A 27,797-nucleotide genomic window follows, 5' to 3' on the forward strand; every position below is an offset into this window, starting at 1 on the left:
TAATGAACACTGTTAAGTGTCCTTTGTCCATACAGTCATGACCCAAGAGTAGGTGACAAAGTGGGTCTTGACTCTTGGATGTATAAAACCTGGAGGGAGAAAAAGTGAAGGTACATAGTGTAGAACTTTTTTTTTTTTGATTGGTTGGTTTTTTTTTTTGGTCTTTTGTTTATTTAGGGCAGCACTCACTGCATATGGAGGTTCCCAGGCCAGAGGTCTAATTGGAGCTGTAGCCACTGGCCTATGCCACAGCCACAGCAGCACAGGATCACAGCAACACCAGATCTTTAACCCACTGAGTGAGGCAGGGATCGAACCTGCGTCCTCATTGATACCAGCTGGGTTCATTAACCACTGAGCTATGATGGGAACTCCTGATCTTCATTATTTATGAATTCTTTTTGTACAATTGAATTCATTAACACTGTAGCTTATGGGCAATTCTACTATCTCCAATTTTGTGAAACTGTCACTTACCCAGGATTACTCAGTAAGTAGAGAGTAGTTGCAGGATTTAACTACTTATGTTTCCCAAATAAAAATGTTTCATTGAACAATAACGAAAACCAAAAAAAAAACCTCTCCCCCTGGAAGCAGAAGCTATAGCATTTTATAGAGCTACAGTAGGTAATGCCTGGAGGGTTTTGAGGTTGTAGGGTCTGTATTAGTTCTTGATTTTTTTCCTCCATGTTGCTTATTTGCATGTGCATTTGGACCTCTGGAATTTTAGTATGTTAAGCTTTCTCTGGTGAATGTGACACTTGTAGAAAATTTTTGAATTGAAATGCCTTGCTCTTTTGGTCTTTCTTTTTATTTATTCTTGCCTCATTTTCAAATTCTTGAGAATTATTTCCAGGTGATGCTGGCCAGTGATAAGTATCGTTTCTCCTGATTACATTAAGTGTTTATTACCTGTTCCATATTCTTTGCACTTGATCATTTTGCATCTAGCTCTTTATTGCCATCATGTATTGTTCTTTGTTTAAACACACAAAATTTGTCTTTCTAACAAGATGATAAGCTACTTGAGCCAAGGGCCTAACCTGTGGTGGCACGTAGTAGATATTTGCTAAGGCCCTTTGACATTGACCACACAATGTACTTGGTTTTCCTCCCTTTTCCTGTTTCTCCTGTATTTCTTCTTATCAAGTCAACTATCAAGATCTGCTGCTATTATGGCCTTAGTATAGGAAAGAGTAGACTAACAATGAATTTCTCAGGCGGGCTCTCTAGGTTCCTAAACCCATGGATCTTGGTGGCATGCACTCTAGGAAAAGATCTCTGAGCTCTTTCATTTTTCCTTCCTTTTCTTTTTTTTGTCCACCCTGTGGCATATGGAGCTCCCGAGCCAGGGATCAGATCTGAGCTGCAGCGAACTAAGCTGCAGTTGCCGCAACACAAGATCCTTAACCCTGTGCTGGGCTGGGGGTCGAACCCATGTCCCAGTGCTCACAGGACGCTTCCAATCCCATTGTGCCACAACGGGATATCCTCTCCTTCCTTTTCGATGGAAGTCTTGTCATAGGTGATACACAGCTATGCTAAGTAATCATGTTACCCTTTGCCAGTTATAGTCACCTGGGGAGCCTTTTCAAAATAGATGTCTAACATTTGCCTGTGTCCTATTCCTTAAAGATCATCACTTCCAGAGCACGTCAAGAATCACCGGTATTCATGTTTATATAGTAACTTGCTATTTCAGAAGGTAGAGCATAGTTGATGGGGACTGTTGCAGTGTATATCAGTATCAACTCAAGAATTTGTCCCGATTCTGCAGAATGAAATTATTGCTTTTCAAGCCTTCATCCTTTGACTGACTACATCTCTTGCCTGCCCTGAAGTTATACCTACCTATCAGATCCCTGGGCCCACAAAGATTCCATTAAGGCCCTCTTCATATCTTCTTTTTATAATTATACTGGATATTCTTCCTTGGTCAGAAATGCTGTCTTTTTTTTTTTTGCTTTTGAGGGCTGCACCCTCGGCATATGGAGGTTCCCAGGCCAGGGGTCTAATCGGAGCTGTAGCTGCCGGCCTACACCACAGCCATAGCAACACCTGATCTGAGCCTCATCTGTGAGCTACCCCACAGCTCACGGCAATGCTGGATCCTTAACTCAGTGAGGCCGGGGATCGAACCCAAAACCTCATGGTTCCTAGTTGGATTTGTTTCCACTGTGCCACAATGAGAACTCCCATCAATGCTGTCTTTAAATATTAAACTGACCCTTATTTTTTTTGACAAGTAGTTTGTTCTTTAGGGAACTACCCCACTCCCCCTTAAATAAGGCCAGTTTTGCAGTAAGTTCAAAGATAGGGTGACTACTGAGCTATATCTAAGAGGGAGACTCTTGTTTATTGCTCTGTGGAAAAGGTCATCTCCCAAAACTTACGGATAATTTATGCTAATCTGGATCAAATTTCTAGTTAAAGTTTTATCCTTTAACGTCTTAACAGTGTGTGAGACTCTATTATTTTTTATGAAAAGCATGTTAATGTGTTGAAAGTGTATGGATCTAGAGACTGAATTGCTGAACTAGGAATTAACCTGCCACTACCACCAGCAACTCCATCTTTCCCACTACCTCTTCTTATGCATGTTTGTGGGTTGATTGCTGCCTTTTTAGGTTTCTCTTTAGGACAGCAGCAGTGGGTATGCGGAGGCCATGTCCTAACTGATGTGCTTGCCTTTCTGTTTCTAGGTGGGCCATGCACAGATACAGCTCATGTCTCGTTAATCACACCAACCAAAAGATCCTGTGGTACAGGTACGTACATCATTCTTATCTGGATTCATTCTTACCTGAATTATTCACAGGCATTAGCGACTGGTTTTAATGTGGTGTCCTTGCCAGGGTACTCTCTAATTTCTTCCATCATTTGTGAAGTGATGGATTATGTGCTTAGTATTGGGAGTAGAGTGTGAGCAGAGGTCACAGTGGTGCTTTTGAAGGTCAGATTGACTGAGTTAAAGCTGGCAGCAGGAAGCAAAAGGTGGACATCAAAATTTACCTACTTCCAAAGTCTGAAGAATATTAAGACCTGAACCACACAGAAGATGCAAATCATTGCCCAGTTTCTAGCATGTGGCTAATTTGTCTAAGTCTTAGACCTGCTAGAAAACATTATTTAATTAATGGTGGCTGGAGGGCAAAAGAAATTGTGGTATAGATAATCATGTTAACCAGTTAGTATCCTAACAGTTTTAGAAAATTATTTTCTTTCTTTTCTCTTAAGGCTATGGGGCTATACTGAAGTAATTCTTTTTGGATATGTGGAGGTCCCCCCCCCAAATCTTTGTGCATTTGTGACATTTTTATTAAGCATGAAGTCATGAATCTTGTAGCTCTCTAAAGAGCCCTCATAATGCCCATTACTCTCTTACCCTGTAACTTATTTCAACAGTATTTGCCTTTTAAACTAGTGCTGCCTGCTATTTTAAAGTGTCTTAATGATATTTGAAAGAGTCAAAATAATTACATTGTTTTGCTAAAGGTCACAGTCAAAGTTTTTTTCATAACTAAAAAAGTCCCTTTAACTCCCGAGCAGAAATAGCACAGATGGTCTCTGTGTACATACTTACGCGGAAACCTCAGCCCCTTTATTTCTTTTCTTTTATTTTTTTTATTTTTTTATTTTTTTTGTCTTTTCGCTATTTCTTTGGGCTGCTCCCGCGGCATATGGAGGTTCCCAGGCTAGGGGTCGAATCAGAGCTGTAGCCACCAGCCTACGCCAGAGCCACAGCAACTTGGGATCCGAGCCACGACTGCCAACCTACACCACAGCTCACGGCAACATTGGATTGTTAACCCACTGAGCAAGGGCAGGGACCGAACCCTCAACCTCATGGTTCCTAGTCAGATTCGTTAACCACTGCGCCACGACGGAAACTCCAACCTCAGCCCCTTTAAATGGTCGTAGTTTTGATATTAACCTCAAACAGGCCTGTCCCTGTGCAGCTTCAGAGTAACAGCCAGGTATTGAACTCTGAGGACCATAATTTTATTTTTCTGTTCCAAATGACTGGGTTTGAGGCTGGAATGTGTGAGATAGTCCTGGTATGCCCTCGGCCCTCCTGTGCCCAGTACCCAAGCTCCCCTGGGTAGTTCCTGATTGAGATAGAAGGGAGCTGTGCCTGGAGTGAGACAGACTGTCCTGCTTAGCCAGTGGGAAGTCCGAGAGCCATCTTCCCACCTGTTCCAGTCTGATGTCGGAAAACACTCAGAGCCCTTTGATTTCAGGTCCTTTGCCTCACTCATACAGTGTACTTTGGTCTTTTCTTTTTCCTTCCAGTCTTGGCCCTCAGGAAGGGGTTTACATTAGCATTACGACATGTTCAGGTAGCAGTCAAGGGGTGAGCCTTGAACACAGTGGCCATCCTGAGAGATCTAGGAAAGGGCCTCGCGCACTCAGCTTAGACACTGAAGCTAGTTGGGTATCGTGTACTTGTGTCCTTCATCTTGGCAGATCTGTTTCACCCTTTCTGCCCCCATGCATTCTTTGTTTCTAAAAAGAATAATAGCACTTAATGCATGCTTACTGCATGACCAGGCACCATTCATTGTACTTTTTACATAATGCACATTTAATCTTAAGCACAATTCTGCAAGGTGGTTATTCTTCTTTTACAGATAACAAAGCAAACTACTCAGAAGGTTAAATATATTTCCTAGGGGTAATATTGCTAGTAAGTAATAGAGTTAGGACTTGAACACACATCCCTCAGATTCTAAAGCCTCCCTTGTTTTTCCACTACATCATGTTACTGCTTATCACATTTTACCATAATTATTTATACTCCTAATCAGACAGTACAAAGCATATCGCTGAATAAAATGTGGAGAAAGAGAAACAGATTTGGAGAGCCATCTCCCTACCTACTCCAGCCTGTTTTAAAATAAGATTTTTAGAATAGGATTTTAAAATAGGATTCTAGAAACAGATCTTGTTTCAGATCCTATCCTTCCCACTTACAAAATATGGGAAGTTAACATCTCAAAATTTGTTCTTAATCTGTAAAATGAGGTGATAAATCTCATAGGTTGATGTGAGAAAAGAAATGATACACATAAAGCTCACATAATCTGCAGTAATGCTAGCTGCTATTATGCTGTAGTCCTGTCATTAAAGATTATGTCTGTACAGCGGCCAATCATTAAAAGTGTTGATGACGCATCAGTAGTTATTTTAGGCAAAAAGGAATAGATTAGAAGTACCAGAATGCATTGCCATACCGAGTGTCATTAACTGATTTTATGCTGATCACATTCTTTGTTGCATGGCAATATTACAGTAGGCACTGAAGGTAATATTTTTAGGTCTCCATGAGTGAAATTATAACTGAGGCATTGAGCTCTCAGTTGCACATTTTCAGGCCTTCTTCTGGGTAAATATATCCCTCTTAACTAGAAGAAGATTGAGAATTTCTGGCTTGGAAGGAAGTTAATGCAATGTGCAGGTCATCTCCCAAAAAGCCTAAAGGAAAGTTGAGATTTCTCACTGTGGACAGTAAAGGCCATCAAGTTCAGCTTGCTGTACTTCTCAAGTAGCCAGTCTGTGCCCCCTCAGGCTCCTTAAGCTATCTTGCCATCTTAGCCTTAAATAATGGCCCTGATTCTAGAGGACAGAACTTCCAGATTTTCAGAGGTAAATTGAATGATTTACTTTAAGAACCGTAGGCTGTCTTTGTCTCCATCTTTCTGTCTGTCCTGGAACCATCAGGTTGCCCATTCTCAGGATTCTGAGCATTTTTCTTGTGAATCATCTACACTCATTAGTGTTACATCCCTGGAGTGATCCTGTATTCTTTTTGTTTTGTTTTGTTTTGTCTTTTTAGGGCTGCACCTGTGAAATATGAAAGTTGCCAGGCTAGAGGTCTAGTTGGGGCTGTACCTGCCAGCCCATGCCATAGCCACAGCAATGCCAGATCTGAGCTGCGTCTGCAACCTACACTGCAGCTCATGGCATGGCTGGATCCTTAACCCCACTGAGTGAGGCCAGGAATTGAACCCGCAACCTCATGGTTCCTAGTTGGATTCATTTCTGCTGTGCCACAACGGGAATTCCTGATCCTGTATTCTTGATGTCTAGATTCTTCAAGAATAGGACTCATGCCTGTAACACATGCTCTGGTGCTTCTACCACAAGGGACACAGTAAAAGTAGCTCTCCCAGAGATCTCCCAGAGCACAGGGCTTCAGGCATAGGTGATCCGTAAATAATTACCTTGCAGTAGTATCATTTCTTACGAGCCATAGAGTAAAGCCCTCCGAGTTAGATCTTACTGATCCCCTGCCAGCCAGTCTATTATACAAGTTGGACCTAACGCAGCCTCTAGCTTAATAGTGATATGTGTTAGGAAAAGGACACTTAGGCTAGAATAAAGTGCTTCTTTGAGCCAGCAGTCTCAAGAAGGGCATACAATGTACAGTCTGTGAGGTATGGAGAGAAAAATCATAAACGCTCTTTGTCTCAGCCTTTTAAAATTTCTCTTTGCGGATTCCTTTCATAATTATGTATTAGCCCATTATGTATAGTTTACAACCAGCAAGTACACATACAGATGTATACATACTAAAGGTACATGACCAAATATCTTAGATGGGAATGTACAGTTGAAAAAGGTCAGTGACTTGGGAGTTTCTGTTGTTGGCTCAGCAGGTTAAGAACCCGACATTGTCTCTGTGAGGATGTGGGTTCGATCCCTGGCCTCGCTCAGTGGGTTGAGGATCTGGTGTTACTATAGGCTGCAGTATAGGTCGCAGGTATGGCTTGCATCCATAGTTGCTGTGGCTGCTGCCTAGGCCACAGCTGCAGTTCCAATTAGACCCCTAGCCCAGGAACTTCCATAGGCCACAGGTGCAGCTGTCAAAAGGCAAAAAAAAAAAAAAAAAAGATTTGTGACCTCTTTAGTATGCAGTATTCTTTTTAGTACTTTGAAAATTAGATCTGGAGTTCCTGTTGTGGTGCAGTGGTTAACAAATCCAACTAGGAACCATGAGGTTGCGGGTTCGATCCCTGGCCCTGCTCAGTTCGTTAACGATCCGGTGTTGCTGTGAGCTGTGGTGTAGGTTGCAGACACGGCTCGGATCCTGCGTTGCTGTGGCTCTGGTGCAGGCCGGTGGCTATAGCTCCAATTCGACCCCTAGCCTGGGAACCTCCATATGCCGCGGGAGCGGCCCAAGAATGGCAAAAAGACCCAAAAAAAAAAAAAAAAAAAAAAATTAGATCTGAAGATTAGCATTAGACCCATTATTATGTGGTTTAAGTCGTCAAGGCCTGGATGTAGCCTGAGTGGTTAGTAAGTGTTGTTTCTGTTTGTGTCTCAGGTGACTACTGTTTGATCAGAGGGTATTATAATTTGGACAGGTGGACAACAGTGCAGAGTATTTGGTCTGTAACCATCAAAATGAGAGAGGGGACTCTAAGAAATTGTTCTGTGATAACTGTGAGTCTGAGGAGGAGATCGTGAAAAGTAGCAGTAGTGGCAACTGAAAGTTCAGTTTGTGTTTCTGAGTTAGATGGGAAAGGCTTTTCTTTAGATGCTGCCTTCTAATCACAAAGCACTATTAGCAATTAAACTCTGTGTAGTTTTCAGATGGAGAAAAACAGCAGCACCATGATCGTTTTGGTCTTTAAGGGAGAAAAATGAAGTGAGTGTGTGTGTGTGGCTTTTAGAGCTCTGGGATATCTACAAGTCAGCAAAGAGTTGAAAAGTCCCAGGTTGCTTTTGGTGAGAATGTGAGAGTGAAGGTATATCACACCTTCAGATTGCTAGAGAGAGCTTACCTTTCTTCAAAGAGCTCAGAATGTTTTGCACATGTTCCCTTGTTAATTCTCACAACATTCCTGCCAAGAACAAGTATACTGTGAAGGAAAGACCTTGCTTTTCTTGGCAATCAACTACGGGAAGATTCCCTTTTGTCCTTCATCTTTTCTAAGTATCAAGTTATACCTTAAGCCAGAACTTGTAAGTTATCTCCTTTAGCTGTAGTTATCTCCTTTAGACAGCTTTTTTGGGAATGTATTTGGATACCTAGGTGAACGTCTTCATGCAGTCATATTTTCATGTTTAAAGTGCCTTGTGGGAAAGGAGGGAGGTTTGTTGCCTTTTCTTAGGATTTCTTATTTAAAGACGTTATATAACCCTTTTAAAAATAAGATTTAATTTGCAGAGAGTTACAGCAAAAGAAGTATTTTTTATTTCTTTGTTAGAGCTTGCTATTGGTGAACCTTTAAGTTTAAGCTGTAACAGACAGATAGAACCATGCCATGTCTTAAAGTTCCTTAGAGAAAGAGTCTCCTTCCAGCAGAGTCTTTAATGGTGAGCAGTCCAAGAACCCCGACACTCCCAAGGTGGGCATTAACCAACCTTTAGCCCTAGGCCCTAAGTTCAGTTTATTAAGGTCGACTTTTTAGCATATGAAAAAAATCACTTTGTTCCTTCCCTATTTCGACATTCTTATATGGCTTTTTTGTTTTTTCATTTTATTGTCCTTTTATCTCTGACGTTCAAATAAGAAAAAAGTTATAGACAAGTTTACAGACTTGGAAATACTGTCAGCAGACTTGGGTGCCACTGTATCTGTATTCGCTTTTGCTCTTCTTCCAGCAAGTATGTTGAGTAAATGATACTCTCTCTGATAGACTTTAAAAATGATGGTTTTAAGCTGTGTGTATGTTAAAAATGTGATTATAATTTGTAGAATAGCAAGTAAAATAACCATTTGTGGGGCCATAAGGGAGCTGTAGTATTGTCTGAGATGAAAGCAGATGGGACCAGAAACTGTCCCATTAAACATCAAGGCAGGTTTTTACAGGAAGTATCAACTTTCCACTCCTTAAGAAGCGTGCTAATTCATTTTAACTGTGTGTCCCTTGCCCCACCTCCCCTCCTCTCCTCTCCCTCCCCTCTCCTTCCCTCCCTTCCCCTCTTCCCTCCTCTTCTCTCTCAATTCCTTTGGAAAGCACATGTTTATCTTTTTGGGTCACCTGTCTCGGCGTGATGAATAATGACGTGAACTAGAGAACCTGGTGGTGTTCATTGTTTTCTCCCCCGTCCCCAAACCTTTTCATGACTCACTTCTCTCCAGCAACTTGCTTGTGATGTTATTGTCTGTTCTTACAAGAGTAGAAACTCCCTTTTCACCTGGGAGTTAAGAGAAGACTGATGTGCTAAACACTTTCCACATCAGTGTTCAGATGCCAGTTAAAGGGAAATATTTCCTTGTTGTTATGTTACCAAGAGGTTTATATAAGATCTTTTAAGTTGATCCAGAAGCTAAAGGGTAGTGGTGTTAAATCACAGGTGGCCCTTTAAATCTTAGACATAACCTATGGTTGTGTGTTTTATCTCCTGCTAGAGTCAGTATTCATGGAAACAGATCAACCAGTGCATTTAATCCCAGAAAGTTGAGTCAGTGACTGCAGACTGCATTGGTCACTATCACACATGGTAGGTTAACTCTTCTAGGAAGGACTCCATGAAGCTTTAAAGAAAGGTGGCTTTGGGTGTGAGTTAAACTGTGTAATTCAGTTCTTTTTCTTTTTTTGGTCCTTCAGGTATAGCTTTTCCCTCAGGTCTGCAATATCAGCATTTGAGATAGAAAATTAGAAAATTGACCTACTTATGTAATACGCAAGTTCTCATCCAGGGGAATATTAGGAAAGATATAAACCTTTCATTTTTTATTAGCATTTAATGTAACCATTGAAGAAAGATCAAAACAGTAAATCTGTCATGGCAAGGAAAAAAGTATTAAAAAAATGTTTTACCTTGTGCACTCATCATCCTATGTCTTGAAGGAGATCATTTGACTTCTGAGATGAGGGACAAAATGAATACCAAATATTTGGCAAGATTGCAAAAATTTCTCTAATCTAAAAGGTATCATCTTTGATATGTTTTATCATAGGAAAAAAAGCCACAGGTTATTGTGGTATGCCACTGTGATTGTTAACTGACGGTGGGTTCTGGTCATTGAGCGATTAATTGGGAAGGGAGGTAATCTGCTTAACCCTTTTTCTTGTCCCCCCCCCCCTAAAAACTTTCATCTGCTTGATTTGTTGTTTCTTAAAGAATAGAATGAGGTAGTAAGGCTCATAATGAGATGATTTGATCCTTAGTATGTAAACAATAGCAGGTGAGTTTAAAAGCATCTCACACATTGTATGGATTTCAGAAAAGCCTAAGGAGAGCTTACTGGTTTTTATTTGTACCCCCAAATGAGAGTTAGGCCCCATGGCCACCAGTTGCCGTGCTTGTAGTACAGCCCACCTAGACATGTGTGTGTTAATTTGCTGAAACTTGAAGTCTGAGGTTTGTTTCAGAGGCCTTGTTTGGGTTTTACTCCTGAGAAGCAGTGATTCTTCCTCTGAGAAAAGGTTGATGTGAGTGAATATCAAGCCAGGGTTCCAGTCTTATCAAGAGGAATTTTTGCATTTGAAGGATAAAAATACACTCTAGTGTAAAGAGGAAAAGGAAGGGTTATGAGGCTTATTACTATTTTGTGTATGTGTGTGCGTTGAGCTGCTTGTAGTCCATATGCTTTGTGCAAATTCAGTTTGCTCAGGTCCTTGAATGCAGTTACAACTGCTTTTTTGCCTTTATGGTCATTTATTTTTATCACAGCTTGCACTCTTACCAAGGAGAAAAGCCCTGAACTTCCATTAATTAGCTGTTCTATTGCTCCACTGAGGCAAAATTCCTGAGCCAACACTATTTAAAAAAGATACCAAGGGAATTTAATACCCCTCTCTTCCTTTGAAAGTTTCAGGTTTGGAGGGGGTTGTGCCTTTCAGGTTCTGCTCCATAGCATGTGTGTGCCTGTTAGAGGGCAACACGTTAGAAGTGTAGCTTTCCTGGAGCAGTCTTACCAGGAGCGCGACAGAACAACCACAAAGCTGCGTTATAAATCATCTGAGCCTCGCAATGATACTGCCCATTAAGGAGACTTTTTTTTGCCCTACTCAGTTCCTGGCTGTACTAATAGAACAGCGCATCAAGCAAGGCTGTAAATAAAAGTTATTACCTAATAGGTGGGTGCCGAAGTGGAACGGACGGAGCTGAGGCATGGAGCCCTTATTACTGCTCATCAGCAATTATAAACAGGATAAAGTGTCTGGGACTTGCGCTGATGCAGCGAGGGCTAATAGAGGCTGGGAATGACACTGGGCCGTGATAGGATGATGTATGCTGATGGGTTTTTACTGCCTCATCGTGCTGCTTGCTTCCAAGACAAGTTGTATTATCCGTTTTCCTGCTTGCTCATTTATCTGGAGAGGCAGGCCCATTGCCTCCCTGCCAGCAGGTGGGCTGGCATTTATTTCTCATACCTGTTTCTGCTTCTAAGGCACCCCCACCTTGTGAAAAGTTTTGGAAATATTTCATAATCATGGCCGATTAAAGCTGTGATCTTATTGTATTGCCTGCTGTCATGGTTATAGATCACACCTTCAGAAGTGGTTGCTTACATGGAATATAGGACGAGCTGAAGACCAGTCTAGTACTGCATGAAAAGACCGCTGTGACAGGGTCCTGTAGTAGTTTCTGTAGGAACATGCCAAAGAGGTGATAAGCATACATCTTGCCCCTGGGAGCTTATACCATAAAGAGACAGAATAAGTACAGAAACATAAATATAACTAATTCCAGCTTTAGAGAGCAAGAAATGTAACTAATGTTTGTTTTTAAAACAGGGAGGATAAATTATGCTAGTCATTAAGAGCAAATATGATACTAATGATTTTTTTTTTCTTTGAAAGAATTATCTTACTGATGAAATGCTTAGAATTCAGTGCCTTAGAGTCAGCACGTGTGATAAAGGGGTACTGGAATGTGAAGGGAAAGTCTAGCAGTGAGGATTGTGTTTTCTTGTGAACAGCAAACTGCAAATATGACTTGGCAATGCTTTTGAGTAGCAGATAAGCACCTGATCCTTAGGAAAATTGAGATACAGCTCTTTTCAACTTTGATCACTTAACTTCACTAAATCATAGTCATTAGACCTTTGAGATAGGGGAAATCTTAGCAGAGCCTCAGAGGAATGCTTTGAAAGGGTTTACCAGTTTGATCCAGGAGTTTATGAGCATTCTGGTAGTTAACTTGTGCCTTTAAATAAATACACCTCTTTATGAAGAACCTTCAAAACTTACCTATCAGGAGTCTTCCCACTGTTAGAGACATTGTAATTTTTCTATGGCATTATGTGATGCCTTAATTTATTTTAAGGAAGCCTGATGTATGATAATCTCAATATTACAAACCAGATAAACCAAGAATTAATGTGATAGGGAAGGCCTTCAATGTGTAAAATGTCTTGCCACTGGGTTATATGGATAGGTTTTTTTTTCCCTTTTGCGTATAATTTAATATTTGACATACCAGAGAACCGATTCATTCAGCGTGTTCTGTGGGTAATGGCCAATGGAATGGAAGAAGAAGGATAACTCTGAGGAAAAAATGTTTTAAAATAATAATAACAGGATTTGATGGCTGATGAGAGTAGACTGAAGAAAGCATTGCAAAGCTATAAACTTGGGGACCAGAAGGAAGAAAGATGTGACTGATGGCTAGGAGAGAGTGGGAGGAAAACTTGTTGAAACTATTTTCAGCTTTTGATAAGCAAAAATTTAGGTTATTATAGATAGTCCTGTAGAAAGTTATAAATGCAGACCTAGTCTGGAAATCATCTATCTAGAAGCAGTGATGGAAGGTGGCTAAGGGAATGAATACAGAAGAAGGGTTTGTACTTAGGGGGCTGGGAAAGAGAAGAGGAGCTGGTGAGTTAAGGAAGCTGAAGAAGGGTGAAAACTTCATTCAACATATGAAAGATGCACTGAAAAAAAGGGGCCAGGAAATGTGCGGACTAAGGACAGCTGTTGCAGAAGTTAGTGTAATGTGGTGGAAACCAAAGCCTGATGAGAGGGCCTTAAAGAGGCATTTGACAACAAGGAAATAAAGGCAGCAGACAAGTCGTTCGGAGTTAGCCATTGAAAACCAATAAATAGGGAGTTCACATTGTGCTGCAGTAGAAAGGAATCCGACTAGTATCCATGAGGACATGGATTCAATCCCTGGCCTCGCTCAGTGGATCAGGGATCTGGCATTGCCATGAGCTGTAATGCCAGTTGCAGACATAGCTCGGATCCTGTGTTGCTGTGGCTGTGGTGTAGGCCATCAGCTGCAGCTCCGATTTGACCCCTAGTTTGGGAACTTCCATATGCCAAGGGTGCAGCCCTAAAAAGCAAAAGCAAAAAGCAAAACAACCAACCAACCCCCCCCCCCCACACACACACCAATAAATAGTGGTGACTGGAGGGAGAAACAGGGTCAGGCATTTCTTGGTGTGGAGGTGACTAGAATGGAGAAATACTGTGCCCTTGTTGAGATAACAAAGGAAAAGTACACAGGAAAAGAAAGAAATGGAAAATGTTAGAGGAGGAGAGAAGAGATACACAAGCAAGATTCTTTAGAGGCAGAAGCCCAGAAGCATTACTTCTCTCCTAGAGTTTAAGCCAAGAGATACAGATATAGATAAATAGATTTTCTCTCTTAATATATATAGACAGGTGAGACAAGATGAACTATGGAGTTCATCCTCGAAGGCCTGTCATTTTCTGAATAAATAGATAAACAGCTATCAGTAGCGGTAGAAAACTGAGAGAACTACTGTAGACTGAAGAGGGAGAAAAAAGGATTTCCAAGTAGCAGCTAATCCAAACTGTCATTAAATAGTTTATATTTATTGTGGGCCAAAGTGAGACATTCTCTGGCTCCTGCAATTTAACCCAGAAGAAAAGAGCAAGGAGAGAACAAGCAGTACTCCTTTCTTGTTTTTTAATTATATTTTCATTTTTACAAAGGTAACACCAGGCAACACATCATAACCAAAGTAGTTTGTAAGAGAAAAACAGTCTAGAGACAGCCCCACCCCACAAACCTGACCAGCATTTGTCTCTTGACAGTCTCTATCTTAGTACTTTCATTCTTTAGGTTACCTTTATTAATTGTGGAAGAAAGAAGAAAAATGCTTTTATATCCCTACTTTTTGAGATGTCAGTTAGTAGGAAATATGAAGATTTAACTCAAACTGTTCTTCATCCCAACATTTTGTATTTATGTTACTTACGTTCAGTCTTTTTTTTTTCTTGATCCATCGATTTTCAGAACCATTTCTTAAACTATAAGTACCTATGCTCTGATTAGAGATAATTCCTTGTCATACCTACTGTCAGCTACATTTGTACTTTTTATATTGTCAGAGTTATTAACTGTTTACTTTTGGCCTGTGACTACAAGCAAATCTTCAATGTTATGTCCATAGGTTGTTTCTAAAAATTGAAAGCCAATAAATGCTATTCACATTATTGTGACTGTAAATGTTGTTCCCTGTCAGGAGGCCAAGTTATATGCTAAGAATAGATTTCTTTTTCTATGGATCTGCAGTCACATGCCTGGGCCTTTAAGGAGAATGTTCCTACATCAAAGCCAGTCGGGGTTTTTTTGCTGTTGTTATATTCCATCAGTTGCTCAAAAATCATGCTACATTCCAAAGTTCCTGTTGTGGCTCAGTGGTAATGAGCCTGACTAGTATCCATGAGAATGCAGGTTCAATCCCTGGCCTCGCTCAGTGGGTTAAGGATCTGGTGTTGCCCTGAGCTGTGGTTTAGGTTGCAGATGCTTTATATGTAGATTGTAATTTTTAATTGAGTTTTTTCCCTTGGCACTTACACTTCCTTTTTTTCTAACTTGAGTTATGCCTTTCACTTAAGACCTTCCTCCTGGAGCCCACCCTTCTTTCTCCTCCAGTCTAAACTATATGTTCTTTAAGTTTATTATGTCACCCCAGAAATTCCCTTTACTGTTCTCTCTTCTATTCCGTTATGTTTGGGACTACAACTCCCAAGTAAATTCCTTAGAGAAAGAGTGTTGGGGTTCTTACGTATCTGAAAATGTCTTTTCTGCCTCTGGCTTCATGGAAAGTTTGACTAGGATGAAAATTATTGCTCCCTTGTAGCATTCTGTGTTACTACTGAGAAGTCAGATGGCACCGATTTTCATTTTTATCAGTGTATATCTAGGATTTTTTCCACCTCTAGAACTCTTGGGATCAGGTTTTTATCCTTGGTGTTCAAAAGTAAAGTATCCCGTGGTCGTCTCTTTTTCCCTCATTCAAGATGCTGACTACTTGTTGGGCCCTAAGATCTGAAGACTGACTCCTTCATGGAACTGCAGATGGTCTTTGCTGTTCCCCAATCCAATAATGTTCCTTCTCTTTGGGGACTCATAGTACAAATGTTGGACCTGCTAGATTGGTGATCTTTTCTCTTAACCCCTTTCTTATAGTCTCCAACTCCTTTGTGTTCAGGTGCTTCTATTGAGTTTATTTTCCACCTCTTCTTTCGACTGTGAAGATTGTTGTTCTTTTTCTCTGAAGGTTTCTTTTTCATAGTATCCTATTCTTGTTTGTGACTATTACTATTATTTAGGAATGTCTTTCGAGTATATTAGTTAGTGGTTAGACTTGTTCTCTTCTCTTTGCTGAGTTCTCTGTGATTACTTTGAGGCCAATTTTTCTAGGAAGTCTTAGTCTTTTCCTTCCCGCTTCAGGTTCTCCTCCTCCTTTGCCTGGTGAAGCTTGATTTTCTGTTGACTTTTAAGAAAAAAAAAGCCTGGATGGGTGGGAAGGGTACCTACCATGCACCTTTCTTGAATGGGAATTTTTACTGGGAGCTCTCTGTGAAATGGAGTGGGGAAGAGGTGTTAACTGGCAGAATTTGTTTTGGGGAAGTGGAGAGCCTGCCACCAGGCTGTCAGGAGGACAGGAGGAGGAGGTGACTGTGAGGAGGAACCAGAGAAACAGCTTTGCTGGGTGGGTCACTCATTCTTTCTAGACAGGAGCTATCCGGAATTTTTTGCCAGGTAATTGTAGCCTGCTGCCAAAACCAGTACAGTGGTTTTACAAATACACTTTTCAGTGGATGCTCTGCTTTCTGCTCTGCTGTTCATTCTGCTTTCCTAAGACCGACTGTCTTGGTATGTGGTGGTTACTGCCTCTGCACTCACCACGCTTCAGCCTTAACCCATTCCCATTGCTCTCAACACCTAGAAATATGTTTAAAGTCTCTTGCTGATTATGTTAAACACATTTGGTTATATTTATTATGGTGGGTTCATTCTTCTTACTATTTTTGTGCTTTTATTTTAGTTGGGCCTGGGTGGAGGAGTCAGAGGAGAATGTGTTTATTTTTCTTGATGGAAGTTATCTGGGACAGAGTCAGGATTGTTCTTCCTCATTTAATTGTGGAACACAAAAAGGAAAGGTAGCCTCAATAGAATGTTGTTGTTTTTTGAAAATCTAGGGGATAGGAGTAAACCCAGGTTAAAGCCCCAGTTCTCAGGGGAAGAGGGGTACAGGTGTTGGTGATTGAGAATGTGGGCTCTAGAGGCAGACTCCCTGGGTTTACATTCCAGGGCCCTCTTTTACAACCATGTAACTGGAAGAGTAGTTGTTGGACCTATCAGTGAGCCTGATTTTCTCTTCTCTTGAATAACAGATGCAGCCATCAGATTGTTTTGAGGGAGATAAGATTATCCATTTAAAGTACCTAACATAGTGCCTGATAAATGCTCAAAGGAAATGGAGATGTGTGCAGAAGGTACCTGAGGAGGGTAAAGGGAAATTTGCGGGAGTGTGGAGGAAAGTGAGAAAACTCAAGTAACTCACGTATCAGGTTGGAAAGAGGAGTGGAATCAGAAACTGGTAATGAGGACCTCAGGCCAAGCAGTTCTGGTGGAAGAGTGCAGACATGGGAAGAAGGGCAGTCAAGGGACCAGGTGAGGGCATTTAGCAGCCCTGTTTGAACCAATGAGGCTGTGAGTGACAAGAAGCCCAGAAAACCTTTCTTAAGAAAATTTGGCATCAAAACAGGAAGATCAAACCTTTTCAGTTTATAGGCCTTATTTTATTATTTTTACTTTTTTATTTATTTTGTGTGTGTGTGTGTTTGTGTTTTCTTTTTCTTTTTCTTTTTCTTTTTTTTTTTGTCTTTTTGCCATTTCTAGGGCCGCTCCCGAGGCATATGGAGGTTCCCAGGCTAGGGGTCTAATCAGAACTGTAGCTGCCAGCCTACGCCAGAGCCACAGCAATGCAGGATCCGAGCCGCGTCTGTGACCTACACCACAGCTCACAGCAACGCCGGATCGTTAACCCACTGAGCAACGGCAGGGATTGAACCTGCAACCTCATGGTTCCTAGTCGGATTCGTTAATGACTGCGCCACAACGGGAACTCCCCTATAGGCCTTATTTTAAAAGTAAGATTTTATGTATTGGGAGAAAGTAATTCTTACAGAAATTTCTCAGGCTTGCCTTCCCCACCCCCAAAAATACTCTTATTTTCTGAGCTCGTCTCTAAGCTTTTATACTTATAATTGAGAACTCCTCCTTTCTGGGGCAGATCACACACAATTTAGGAGACACGGAGGGTTGATAGTTTTCTTGCAGTTAAAAGACTGGCTGTTGCATCCAAATCAACAACATGAGGGAACTTTAGCCAATAAATTTACTTCTTTATGATAAAAAAATCAGACAGCTCAACCTTGGAAGCATTCTTGTCATGGGGGACTTTATATTGTGACTAGTTATCTGAACAGCCAAGTGACTCTCTGTGGGCTCAGTTAACCAGCCTCCCACCACATATGTATAATTATTTTTAGCACATACACGCACACTGCTATAAAAGCTTGTTTGGCCTTATGCTCCCCTCCGTTCTGAATTCTCTGTTTCATTACCAGTATCTACCCACAGAGTTTCAGAGCCATTCCCAAATATCAGAACCACAACTCAGAATTTTAAATAAACCACATCTCTATTAGCTCATTGGACGGGGGAATTAGTTACATACTGTGCATTTCCCACATCCATCTACCCTTTCAAAACTTATTAAGAATGTATACATATATAAGCAAGAAAAGAGGGCATTTAACTCGAATTGTTAATTTTCTGTTAATTTAGAAAGGGGTGGAGAAACAATACAGGAGACAATCTTTAGATTTTTACTTTGAACATAGCCAAGATTTACTTGAAAAATATATTGCGCACCACTTATTTGTTTCTAGAGAAAGTTGAATAACTCTTTTCCAAAGATGTTATTACATTATAGCTTGAATTATATGTTCAAATATATACAGGGTAACTTTTAAAAGAAAGCTGGGCTGAAGGAGGGAACTTGTGTAGTACTGATTTAAATGGGAGGTATTAGCTGAGGCACAGTCTGTTTTCCAGCTTGACCTTAACTGATATTTCTTGTAACTGACAAGAATTCAGACTTACTTTTTCTTTGGCATCCTGTTGATAAATCCATTTCTAGGATTTAAATCACATCTTAAGGGAGTTCCCGTTGTGGCTCAGTGGTTAATGAATCCGATTAGGAACCCTGAGGTTGCGAGTTCGATCCCTGCCCTTGCTCAGTGGGTTAGGGATCCACCGTTGCCGTGAGCTGTGGGGTAGCTCGCAGACGAGGCTCAGATCTCACGTTGCTGTGGCTCTGGTGTAGGCCGGTGGCTACAGCTCCGATTAGACCCCTAGCCTGGGAACCTCCATATGCCGTGGGAGCCGCCCTAGAAAAGGCAAAAAGACAAAAAATAAAAATAAATTAAAAATCACATCTTAAGGTCTGGGTTATCATCCTTCCTGGAATAGCCATTGCAGTAAGTGATGCAATTAAAAATGGGTCCTTATTGGAACTGGAGGAAGTGTAAACTAAGAGGGTGACATGTAGAAGTTTGTGACTGATCATTAAAATGTACTTAACTACATTAAGTACTACTGATCATTAAGGTGTACTTAACTACATTAAGTAAAGTACTACTGATAATTAAAGTGTTGGCTTAACTGCACACCTGGAGAAGCAGGAGCTTTGACCTTACTGGTGATTACATATTACAACTGTCTGCCATGTACTCGCCCATCAGAACTAACATTTCTGGGAAGGAATTCAACAGGCACTCTAGTCAGTCATTTCCAAGTATGGCCACTCTAGGATACGGTTGTTGTTGCTTTTTTAACACACTTTCGGATTTATAGAAACTTTACATGAAGATTCCATAGAATTCTTAAGTACTTCCTCACCTAATTTCTCTAAATGCTTATTACCACATTGGTTTTCTCTGTTCTCTCTGCTCTTGCCCTTAGAGCGTGTGTGTGTGTGTGTGTGTGTGTGTTGTGTGTGTGTGTTCTATCCATATCCCTATTTCAGTAATTATCTTTGTTATACTAAAACCTTCAGTGTGTTATTCTTAAAATCAAGGTATTATCTTACATACAATTTTTAAAATTGGGAAGTTAATCATTGATAAAATTTAGAGTAGATTTTTTAGTATGGTTTATAGTGTGGACATAATGTGATAAATAATAATTCTTTAAGTGAAGTGTGTTGAGCTATGGTGTTTTGAATTGAGGTTAAAACGTTAGATGCTTATTCCTCTCATGTTTCAGATATGGACTAAAGATAACGTTGGTGATAATTTTGGGCAGAATTTCTTGCCTCTGGTTTTCAGCAGGTCATTTTACAAATGGGGTTACTTCTTTTTCCTTCATAAACCATTTTCCTGAAGCAGCTTTCTTCAACCTTCTACACACGTGGTAGCACCTGTATCAACACTGCTACAACCCTGAGCAGTGGACGCCTAACGTACTCATTCAGGGGCGGTAGGAGGGACCAGGACAAGGCTTTCTCTTGGCATTCTTTTCCTCAGGTTAAATTCTAACTTTAGGTTCACTTAGCCTCACATTGGAAAGTGTTAAAATGAGGCACAGACATATTTATTTATAAGCTTAAGGATTTACGCTGGGAGTAATGAGTCGAAAGACAGACTCTTGGGTGGAAGAAACTAAGTGATAGGTAGAGAGAGGAACTGAATTAAGTTGATGCTAAATTAGAAACAGAAATAGTTTAAAACAAATCAGCTATTTAATTTTAGCATCTGCTTAGTTATGCATTCAAGGTGATTTTTTTTTTTTAAATAGCAAAACAGAAACTTTCAGACATCCCCCCCCCGCCTGTACATTAAACCTGGAGCACAGCCCAAAGGATGACAGTCTCTCATTGCAAGATTACCATCCTTAGGAATTTGTCTTCTGTTATAGAGATGTTCCTTATTGTTGTTGTTGTTTTGTTGTGGGGTGCCAGTGGAGTACTAAATATAGCTGATTCTGCTCCTGTTCCTAGAGGCTTACATTGTAAGTCAAGCAGACCAAACAGTTGTGAGCTTCATAGAGGTGAGATGACTTGCGTGGGAATGTTAGACGTTTTGTGTGAATGTATGTTTTTAATAAAAAGCCGTCTTTACCCATGTCCTCTTCCTCTCTCTACCCTCCTACTCACGTGTTTTTCCATAAAAGGCACCTATTTTCAGTTTTCCTGCAAAATCAAAAACCAAATCAGATTAACCCTTGGGCAAATCATTCATGCTTTGGAAACCAAGATATGGGGGTACAGTATTATTTAAATACTTCTGGCATGTCCCTTTCCTCCTGGCTTTTGCAAATGAAAGTCACTAGTAGGAAGAAGTGGCTCTAGTCACATGCACTACATAGGTGTTCAAAACAGTTGAATGAGGAGTTCCTGTCATGGCTCAGTGGTTAATGAATCCAACTAGGAACCATGAGGTTGTGGGTTCGATCCCTGGCCTTGCTCAGTGCTTAAGGATCCGGCGTTGACATGAGCTGTGGTATAGGTTGCAGACGCGGTTCGAATCCCGCGTTGCTGTGGCTCTGGCGTAGGCCCATGGCTACAGCTCTGATTCAACCCTTAGTCTGGGAACCTCCATATGCCGCAGGAGTGGCCCAAGAAATGGCAAAAAGACAAAAAAATAAAACCCAAAAAACAGTTGAATGATTTTATAAGGTATAATATGAAAAATCTAGGTTTCATGTAACTATAGAGTAAGCAGAAGACTAATTCCATATTTTTAGGCAATGTAACTTCTAAATGAATGTTAAAAGAAACTAAATGAAAATAGTATTGCCTGCCATAGACACAGTCATAAGTTATAAATCTGAATATATAGTGACTTAATAGAGTCTCTCAAATTTCCCTTTCTTTGGATAATTGAAAATAAACTGGCTAATCTTAGTTTTCTGGAAATACTGGAAAAAGTGGTGTTCAAGACAAGTCTTAGCACTTTAAGACTTTTAGAACCCTTATGGTCATAGAACAGAAAGGCTTGTGGCCTTTGAGGAGTACATATTTCTCTTGGGTTTCTTAATCTTGCTCTCTCTCTATTTGTCTCATCTTAATGGTGCTACCTTATCCTGTACTCTACAGATGCTATAAACGTAATATTTAAAAAAAAATCAATGCATTGTAATGTTGTTGAACTCTAAAATACCCAAGCAGGTTATAAAAAAGGAAAGATCATCTCTTGAGGGTAATTTGTCAGTTATAGTGAGTAACTGAAAAATCTATGGGGAAAGTAATATGGTTTAGTTGGGCAGGCAGGACAAGTCTTGCTAATGGAGAAGCTAACACAAGGAGGTGGTACCAGGCCAGTACCAGCTATAGAGGATGATCATTGTATTGCCAGTCTGAAGGGTTCAGCTGACCACCCAACCCTCCAGAATCTAGCTCCTAGTGATAATCTTTTAAGTAAATAGTACAGAAGGAATGGCATTTAACAAACAATCTACTACAGGCATGTAGCCAACGCACCTTTTTTCAGATGAACCCAGGAGTGGTTTATGGGTTGGGCTACTCACCCTCATTTGTGCCTTTTTAACCAGACTTGATATATGAGCCAAAGGAAGCTATCAGGGTAGTTGAGAAGAGGAAGCTTTGACTTCTGCCTGTGGGACACATATAAAGGGGAGAAGGTATGTTTTACCTTTTCTGACCATTGAATGAAATAAAATTTCAAATAAAAATAATTGGCTCTTCCTTTGCTATTGGAGAGAAATTATTTTTTGCATCATGCTACAAATAATAAACTGTGGACAGTTTTTTTTTTAAATAAAGATGAAAGGAAAAAAATGAGTTTATTTCATATAAATAAAATACTATGACTGCAATTCAGAGATACTTGGAGAGTTAGCAGAAATACGAAGAAAATGGGATGAGGAGTAAATCTTATAAATCATATTCCAAGAGCAGAGGACAAGTAGGGTTATTCAGCTGAGATGGATCCTAGAGGAAGTGCACTGTCATGTTTGGATAAGAAGATTCTAAGTGGACCAGAGAGAGGTGCTTCTTTTCATTCCCATATGTAGCCCCAGTATCTCCCCCCACCCCCCAAATCCCAGAGGCAGCAGGGTCTTTGTAGACATAGGAAGTAGTAGAAGCAGAAGTAGCAAAAATTCACCTTCATGATAAGGTACCCTCATGGAAGAGCAGAAATAGAGTCTTGAAGTAGGACAGTTGGAGACAGGGCAGCATAGTGGTTAAGAGCAAGGATCTGGGTTCGCATTCCAACTTTCTGCTTACTAGTTGTTTGATCTTCAGCAGCTCACTTAACCCATGCCTCAGTTCTTCATCTTAAAATGCAGGTAAAAATAGTATCTACCTCATTCATATCATCGTTATAAAAGCTAAATGAGTTAATGTATGTAAAAGCATTTAAAGAGTCCCAGCACAGAATAAGTGCTTTGTGTTAGTGATTATTGTTGCAGTTATTCCTGAAACGTAACTTAAGGAATCCCTTTTGTGATGAGTGATCTTAAAAATGAGCTTGAACAAAAGGTTATATACCATGTGATTCTATCTATATGTTCATGTATGACCATGTAAATGACATTCTTGAAATGACAGAATTTTAGAAATTGAGGATAGGGTTTGCCAAGGAGCAGAGAGGAGAGGGGGAAGTAGGCATAGCTGTAAGAGTCAGCATGAGGGAGCCTTGTGGTGAGGAAATGTTCTGTAGCTTAACTGTATCAACATTCGAATCCTGGGTGTGACATTGTGCTAGGGTTTTGCAAGATGTTACCATTGGGGAAACTGAGTGAAGGATGGGGTTTTTTAAATTATTGCCCGTAGTTACATTTGAACCTACAATTATCTCAGAATAAATTATTTAATAATGATAGATGCAAACTATTGCCTTTGGAATGGATAAGCAATGGGATCCTGCTGTATAGCACTGGGAACTATACCTAGTCATTTATGATGGAGCATGATAATGTAAGAAAAAAGAATGTGTATGTGTGAGTGGGTCACCTTGGCTATATAGTAGAAAATTGACAGAACACTGTAAACCAGCTATAATGGAAAAAAAATCAGTAAAAAATTATTTTATTAAAATGAGAAAATGAGCTTGAAAGATTCCTGATAAAGATTTGCAGTTTTAAAGCCAGGTATGTGTCTGATCAGATAGACCAATATTAAGGTTAATGAACATGATAGAAAATTAATTTGGCCATTGGCATTTTAGTGAGATGTTTGTGAGCCCCAAGGGAAAAAAAATGGAACCAGTTAGAGTCAAAGAAGGAAAAGATAAACAGCAGCTTTATTTCCTTGAAAACCCATCCAACAGGTATTCTCCAATGCATTTGCTCCCCAGACCATGAAAAAATGTACTAATTGATACTATTTGGGTGAAGAGGAAAGGTAGAGGGTAAGATGAGCAACAACTTTTGTATACATGGTGTTCCGAAAAGCATAGCTAACAGCAGTGAACGTGAGGATGACAAATGTGGGCTAAGAACCACCTGTCTCCTTATATACAATATAGTTCTTAGTTCAAGAGGTACCTTTTTGACCTCTCCTTCTTCTACTTCCTACTCACACCCTCAACAGAATTTATCATTTCCACATTTTATGTTCGTAGCATTCTGTTCATATATTAATAGGCCATTTAGTGTGCTATAAGTTAATTTGTTTACGATTTTCCTTCTGGACCATGACTTCTTGAGCAGAGATTACTACTATATGCAGGTCTGATTTGTCAGTTCAAAGCCTGGCACACAGTAGGTGCCTGAGAACTAATTAATAAAATATTGACCATTGTTTTGGCTCTGAACAGAGTAGTCATTAATCTAGAGGCTTTAAATAAATTAAATCAGATAAACCGAGAATATTATTTTACTCAATAAGATTGTGATTTTTTTGCAAGTGAAGCTTTCTGGGCTTTTGCTTTATGTTTTTTATTCTGGTGAAGATTTTCTTTAGGTTTAAAGAGTTGAGTGATTCAGCAATGGAGAGATGTCTTGTAGGAACAACTAGCGGCAGTGTAAACCTGTCCGGAGGGGAAAGGCAATCAGAAAAGGGCCAGGAAGCTATTGGAAAGGAGATAATTGGAGAATGATTTGTGGCTTTCTGGGACCAACTTCAGTCACAGGCAGTGCCATCAGATTTTTAGAAGTCATGTTCTGAATCATAGCTAATAGCTAATTACTAATAGCTAACAATAGCTATGTTATCTCCTAATGTTCGCCTCAGCATCCATTCCTTGCCAAGGCACAGATGGACTGTATCCTGACGTCTTGTATTACAGGTGTGCAGTGGAGGAAGTTAGAGGAAGAACATCTCTTCCCTCACTGCCAAGATGCAGTGGGATCTGGGCTAGTTACACAGTGCTTACCCTGCTTCACCTGCCCTTCCTTGTGCCAATTCTCCAACCATGTGGGTTTGTCAGGGGCTTGCAGGAAGTTTTAATTTCTGGTCTTAAATATGAAACAGGAGGTATACAGTAAAAAAACTCCTTTCTTACAAACAAATAAATGATGCCAATAGGAATAGATAGAAAGAGGGAGTTTCCATTGTGGTTCACTGGGTTAAGAACCTGACCGGTATCCATGAGGATGTGGGTTTGATCCCTGGCTTTACTCAGTGGGTTAAAGGATCCAGTGTTCTTTGAGCTGTAGTGTAGGTCAAAGAAGTGGGATCTGGTATGGCTGTGGCATAGGCTGGCACCTGCACCTCCAATTCCACCCCTAGCCCAGGAACTTACATATGCTGCAGGTGTGGCTCTAAAAAGAACCCCCCCCCCCAAAAAAAAAGGAAAGAGAAAGAATCAACCAATCAGGAGTTCCCGTCGTGGTGCAGTGGTTAACGAATCCGACTAGGAACCATGAGGTTGCGGGTTCGATCCCTGGCCTTGCTCAGTGGGTTAACGATCCGGCGTTGCCATGAGCTGTGGTGTAGGTTGCAGACGCGGCTCGGATCCCATGTTGCTGTGGCTCTGGCATAGACTGGCAGCTACAGCTCCGATTAGACCCCTAGCCTGGGAACCTCCATATGCCGCGGGAGCGGCCCAAGAAATGACAAAAAGACCAAAAAAAAAAGAATCAACCAATCAATCCAGGATGGTGGTATGTCCCACAGGAAAACTAACCAAGACTGTCCAAAAAGCCCATGTCATTTGAATAAATGAACAATTTGAGAGGCATACTGTTCTAGATTAAAATATAACACATGCAGCTTGATGGGACATGCCTTTGAAAACTGAAGATAATTTCTATATGGACTAAATGTTAGATGGGATTAAAATGTTATTCTTAATTTTCTTGAGTATGATATTTTGGTCATGTAAAGTAATACTCTTATTAAATGTATATACATGAAGTATTTTGATTTTGCAACTTATTTTCAGATGGTTCAGTGTTGGGATGTATAAATTTGGAGGGGAGAGGTAAAGCAAAGTGATAGATGGTTCGTTAACAGTTGTTGAATCTGAATGGAGTGTACACAGATATTGTATTATTCTTTCAACTTTTCTATATTGTTGAAAATTTTCAAAATAAAAAATTGGGTGAAGGCTAAATACTTCTGAGGTTAGAACAAGGCAAAAATGTCCTCTCTCAATTCTCCTGTTTTAGCATCTTACTAGAAAGCCTAGACAGCACAATAGGAAAGAAAAAGTAATATAAGGCAGACAGATTAGACAGGAAGAACAGTTGAGGGAAAACCCTCACTTTAGATCTTAGACCTTAACCCTTTAGACCTGTTGGACTCTGATGCCATGATTTCATTTAAGATTATTTTATTTAATGAGCTGTTCTCCCCACAGCCCATTAGCTTCTCCTGCATGATCCTTTGATGAATTTATCATTGCTTTTCTCTGGTGTCAGAGTGTGCCACCAAAATTAGCTTCCAGCATCTTGTCTAGCAGCGGTCAGAGGGGAAGATGAGCCATGAGGAAGTGAGAATCTGATCCCAGTCTTTCAAATATGCCTTTGGAACATAATAGGTACTTATTTCATGAAGGGTGCAGATTATCATGACTTGTGACTTCATGTGTTCTCTGCTCTTTAAGCTATCTTCCAATCAAGAAAAATTCCTACACAAGTAGCCTCTGCATTGCTGTTTTGAAGATCGAAACCAGACAGTTAGATGGTGCAGTTACCCCCAAGATTTCTGGTGCCTTCTGTCTTTTAAGCAGACCAAGGAGGACAGAGACTCCAAAAGTTGAGATGTGCTCCCAAGTTAATTGGTTCTGCTGATTGATCACTCCAGGTCTCCTGATGCTGTGTTCCCAGCAGGGAGGAAGCGTCAGAGGTCTGCCTTCAGCCTGAGGCTGTGATAGACGAGGCCATCCTCAAGACAGCTTTGGTAGCAGAGGAGCGAGCCAGAGAAAGTAGTCTGGAGAGACGGGCGTGGAGATGGATGGAGAGGAGAGGGGTTAATGCTGAACAGTAGTGTGACCTGGCAGTTTGAGAGTGCCTGACCCTTAAAAGGGTTATGATAAGACATGGCATGCTGGGAGCATTTCAAGCTAGATTCATCTTTGTATTATGTATCAAATGAAAAGGCATTCTCCACAAATTTTTTTTCCAAAGACTTGAACTTCTTTCTCTGTGTAATAGCTTTTTAACAGGCGTGCTATTCCAAAATAGTTCTAGGACCATTAGGAAGATAAGAAAGAAGTGGGTGGATTCCAGTAGAATAAGTAGAAACAAAATTTTAATGGATAATGAGGGAGTTTTCTCTTATGAAGTCTCTTATGGCATACAGGGTAAGACGCCAGGGGAGGATGAATCTAATACACTGAAAGCAAGCAGGAGGAGAAACAGAAATACATATAAAACAGATTTTTTTAAAGTGTTTTTGTTTGTTTTTTTTTTTATCAGTTTTTCCAGTGAGAATGTGGTATTTCACGGACCTGAGGTTTGAGCGGCTTAAGCTTCTTTTAAATGGTCGAAGGAAAGATAGCAGTGATGTGTGAGGGTTCATTAATTATTGCTCTTACTGATGTTTGCACAGGCTGTTGGGATCATAAATGTCAATCTGTCAAGAGGCTGTGATAGGTTCTAAAAAAACTGATTGAGTACCTCAAAAGCTGTCATAGAGCCTGAGATTAAACAGATTCATCTTTCTTTCTTGGAAGTGAGGGAAGGTGGGGGTGGAGCGAATAGAAGAAGGCTTCCGTCTCTTTGTTGTCACTTTGCTTCTCCCACTCTCCTATTCCGAATCTGAGTGGTGGCTTGTACAGAGGGTCAGGAGCCTGACTGAGATGTCACAAGGACACGGTTGTGGTTAGCAGTCCCTGTTGCGTGCGGGCTGCCAGCTGCACAGTGATGGGAGATTAAGAAAAATTGGGATACAACTCTGACAGGCCTGACACAATTTATTTGGAAAATTTCAGCAGAGAACATGAGTAATAAAGACAAGAACAGTGACAGTAAGGAACAAATGTGAATTTCTGTCAGAGACGAAACAGAATTTTAAAAGAAGTAGGTTTGTTTGTTGTCTGCAGTCAAGTTTTGCACTTAAACTGTGTTCCTAAATTGAAAGTCTTACCATTACTTTTCTGCTATTGACTAGGAAAGTACAATTAGAAGACTTTCTCTCTTCAGAGAATTATATA

General features: G+C 40.4%; 1 protein-coding gene across 4 annotated transcripts in view; it reads left to right on the forward strand.

Moving 5' to 3' along the window:
- Positions 1-27,797, forward strand: part of ZFAND3 (zinc finger AN1-type containing 3) — a 339,806-nt gene that overhangs the window by 273,412 nt on the left and 38,597 nt on the right. For all 4 annotated transcript variants that reach the window (XM_021099855.1, XM_021099854.1, XM_021099853.1 and 1 more), the window contains one exon: positions 2,703-2,768. In XM_021099855.1, the coding sequence (XP_020955514.1) occupies positions 2,703-2,768 (66 nt within the window). The remainder of the gene's footprint in view (positions 1-2,702; positions 2,769-27,797) is intronic.

Source organism: Sus scrofa, chromosome 7 (genome assembly GCF_000003025.6).
Source record: "Sus scrofa isolate TJ Tabasco breed Duroc chromosome 7, Sscrofa11.1, whole genome shotgun sequence".
Taxonomy (NCBI): domain Eukaryota; kingdom Metazoa; phylum Chordata; class Mammalia; order Artiodactyla; family Suidae; genus Sus; species Sus scrofa.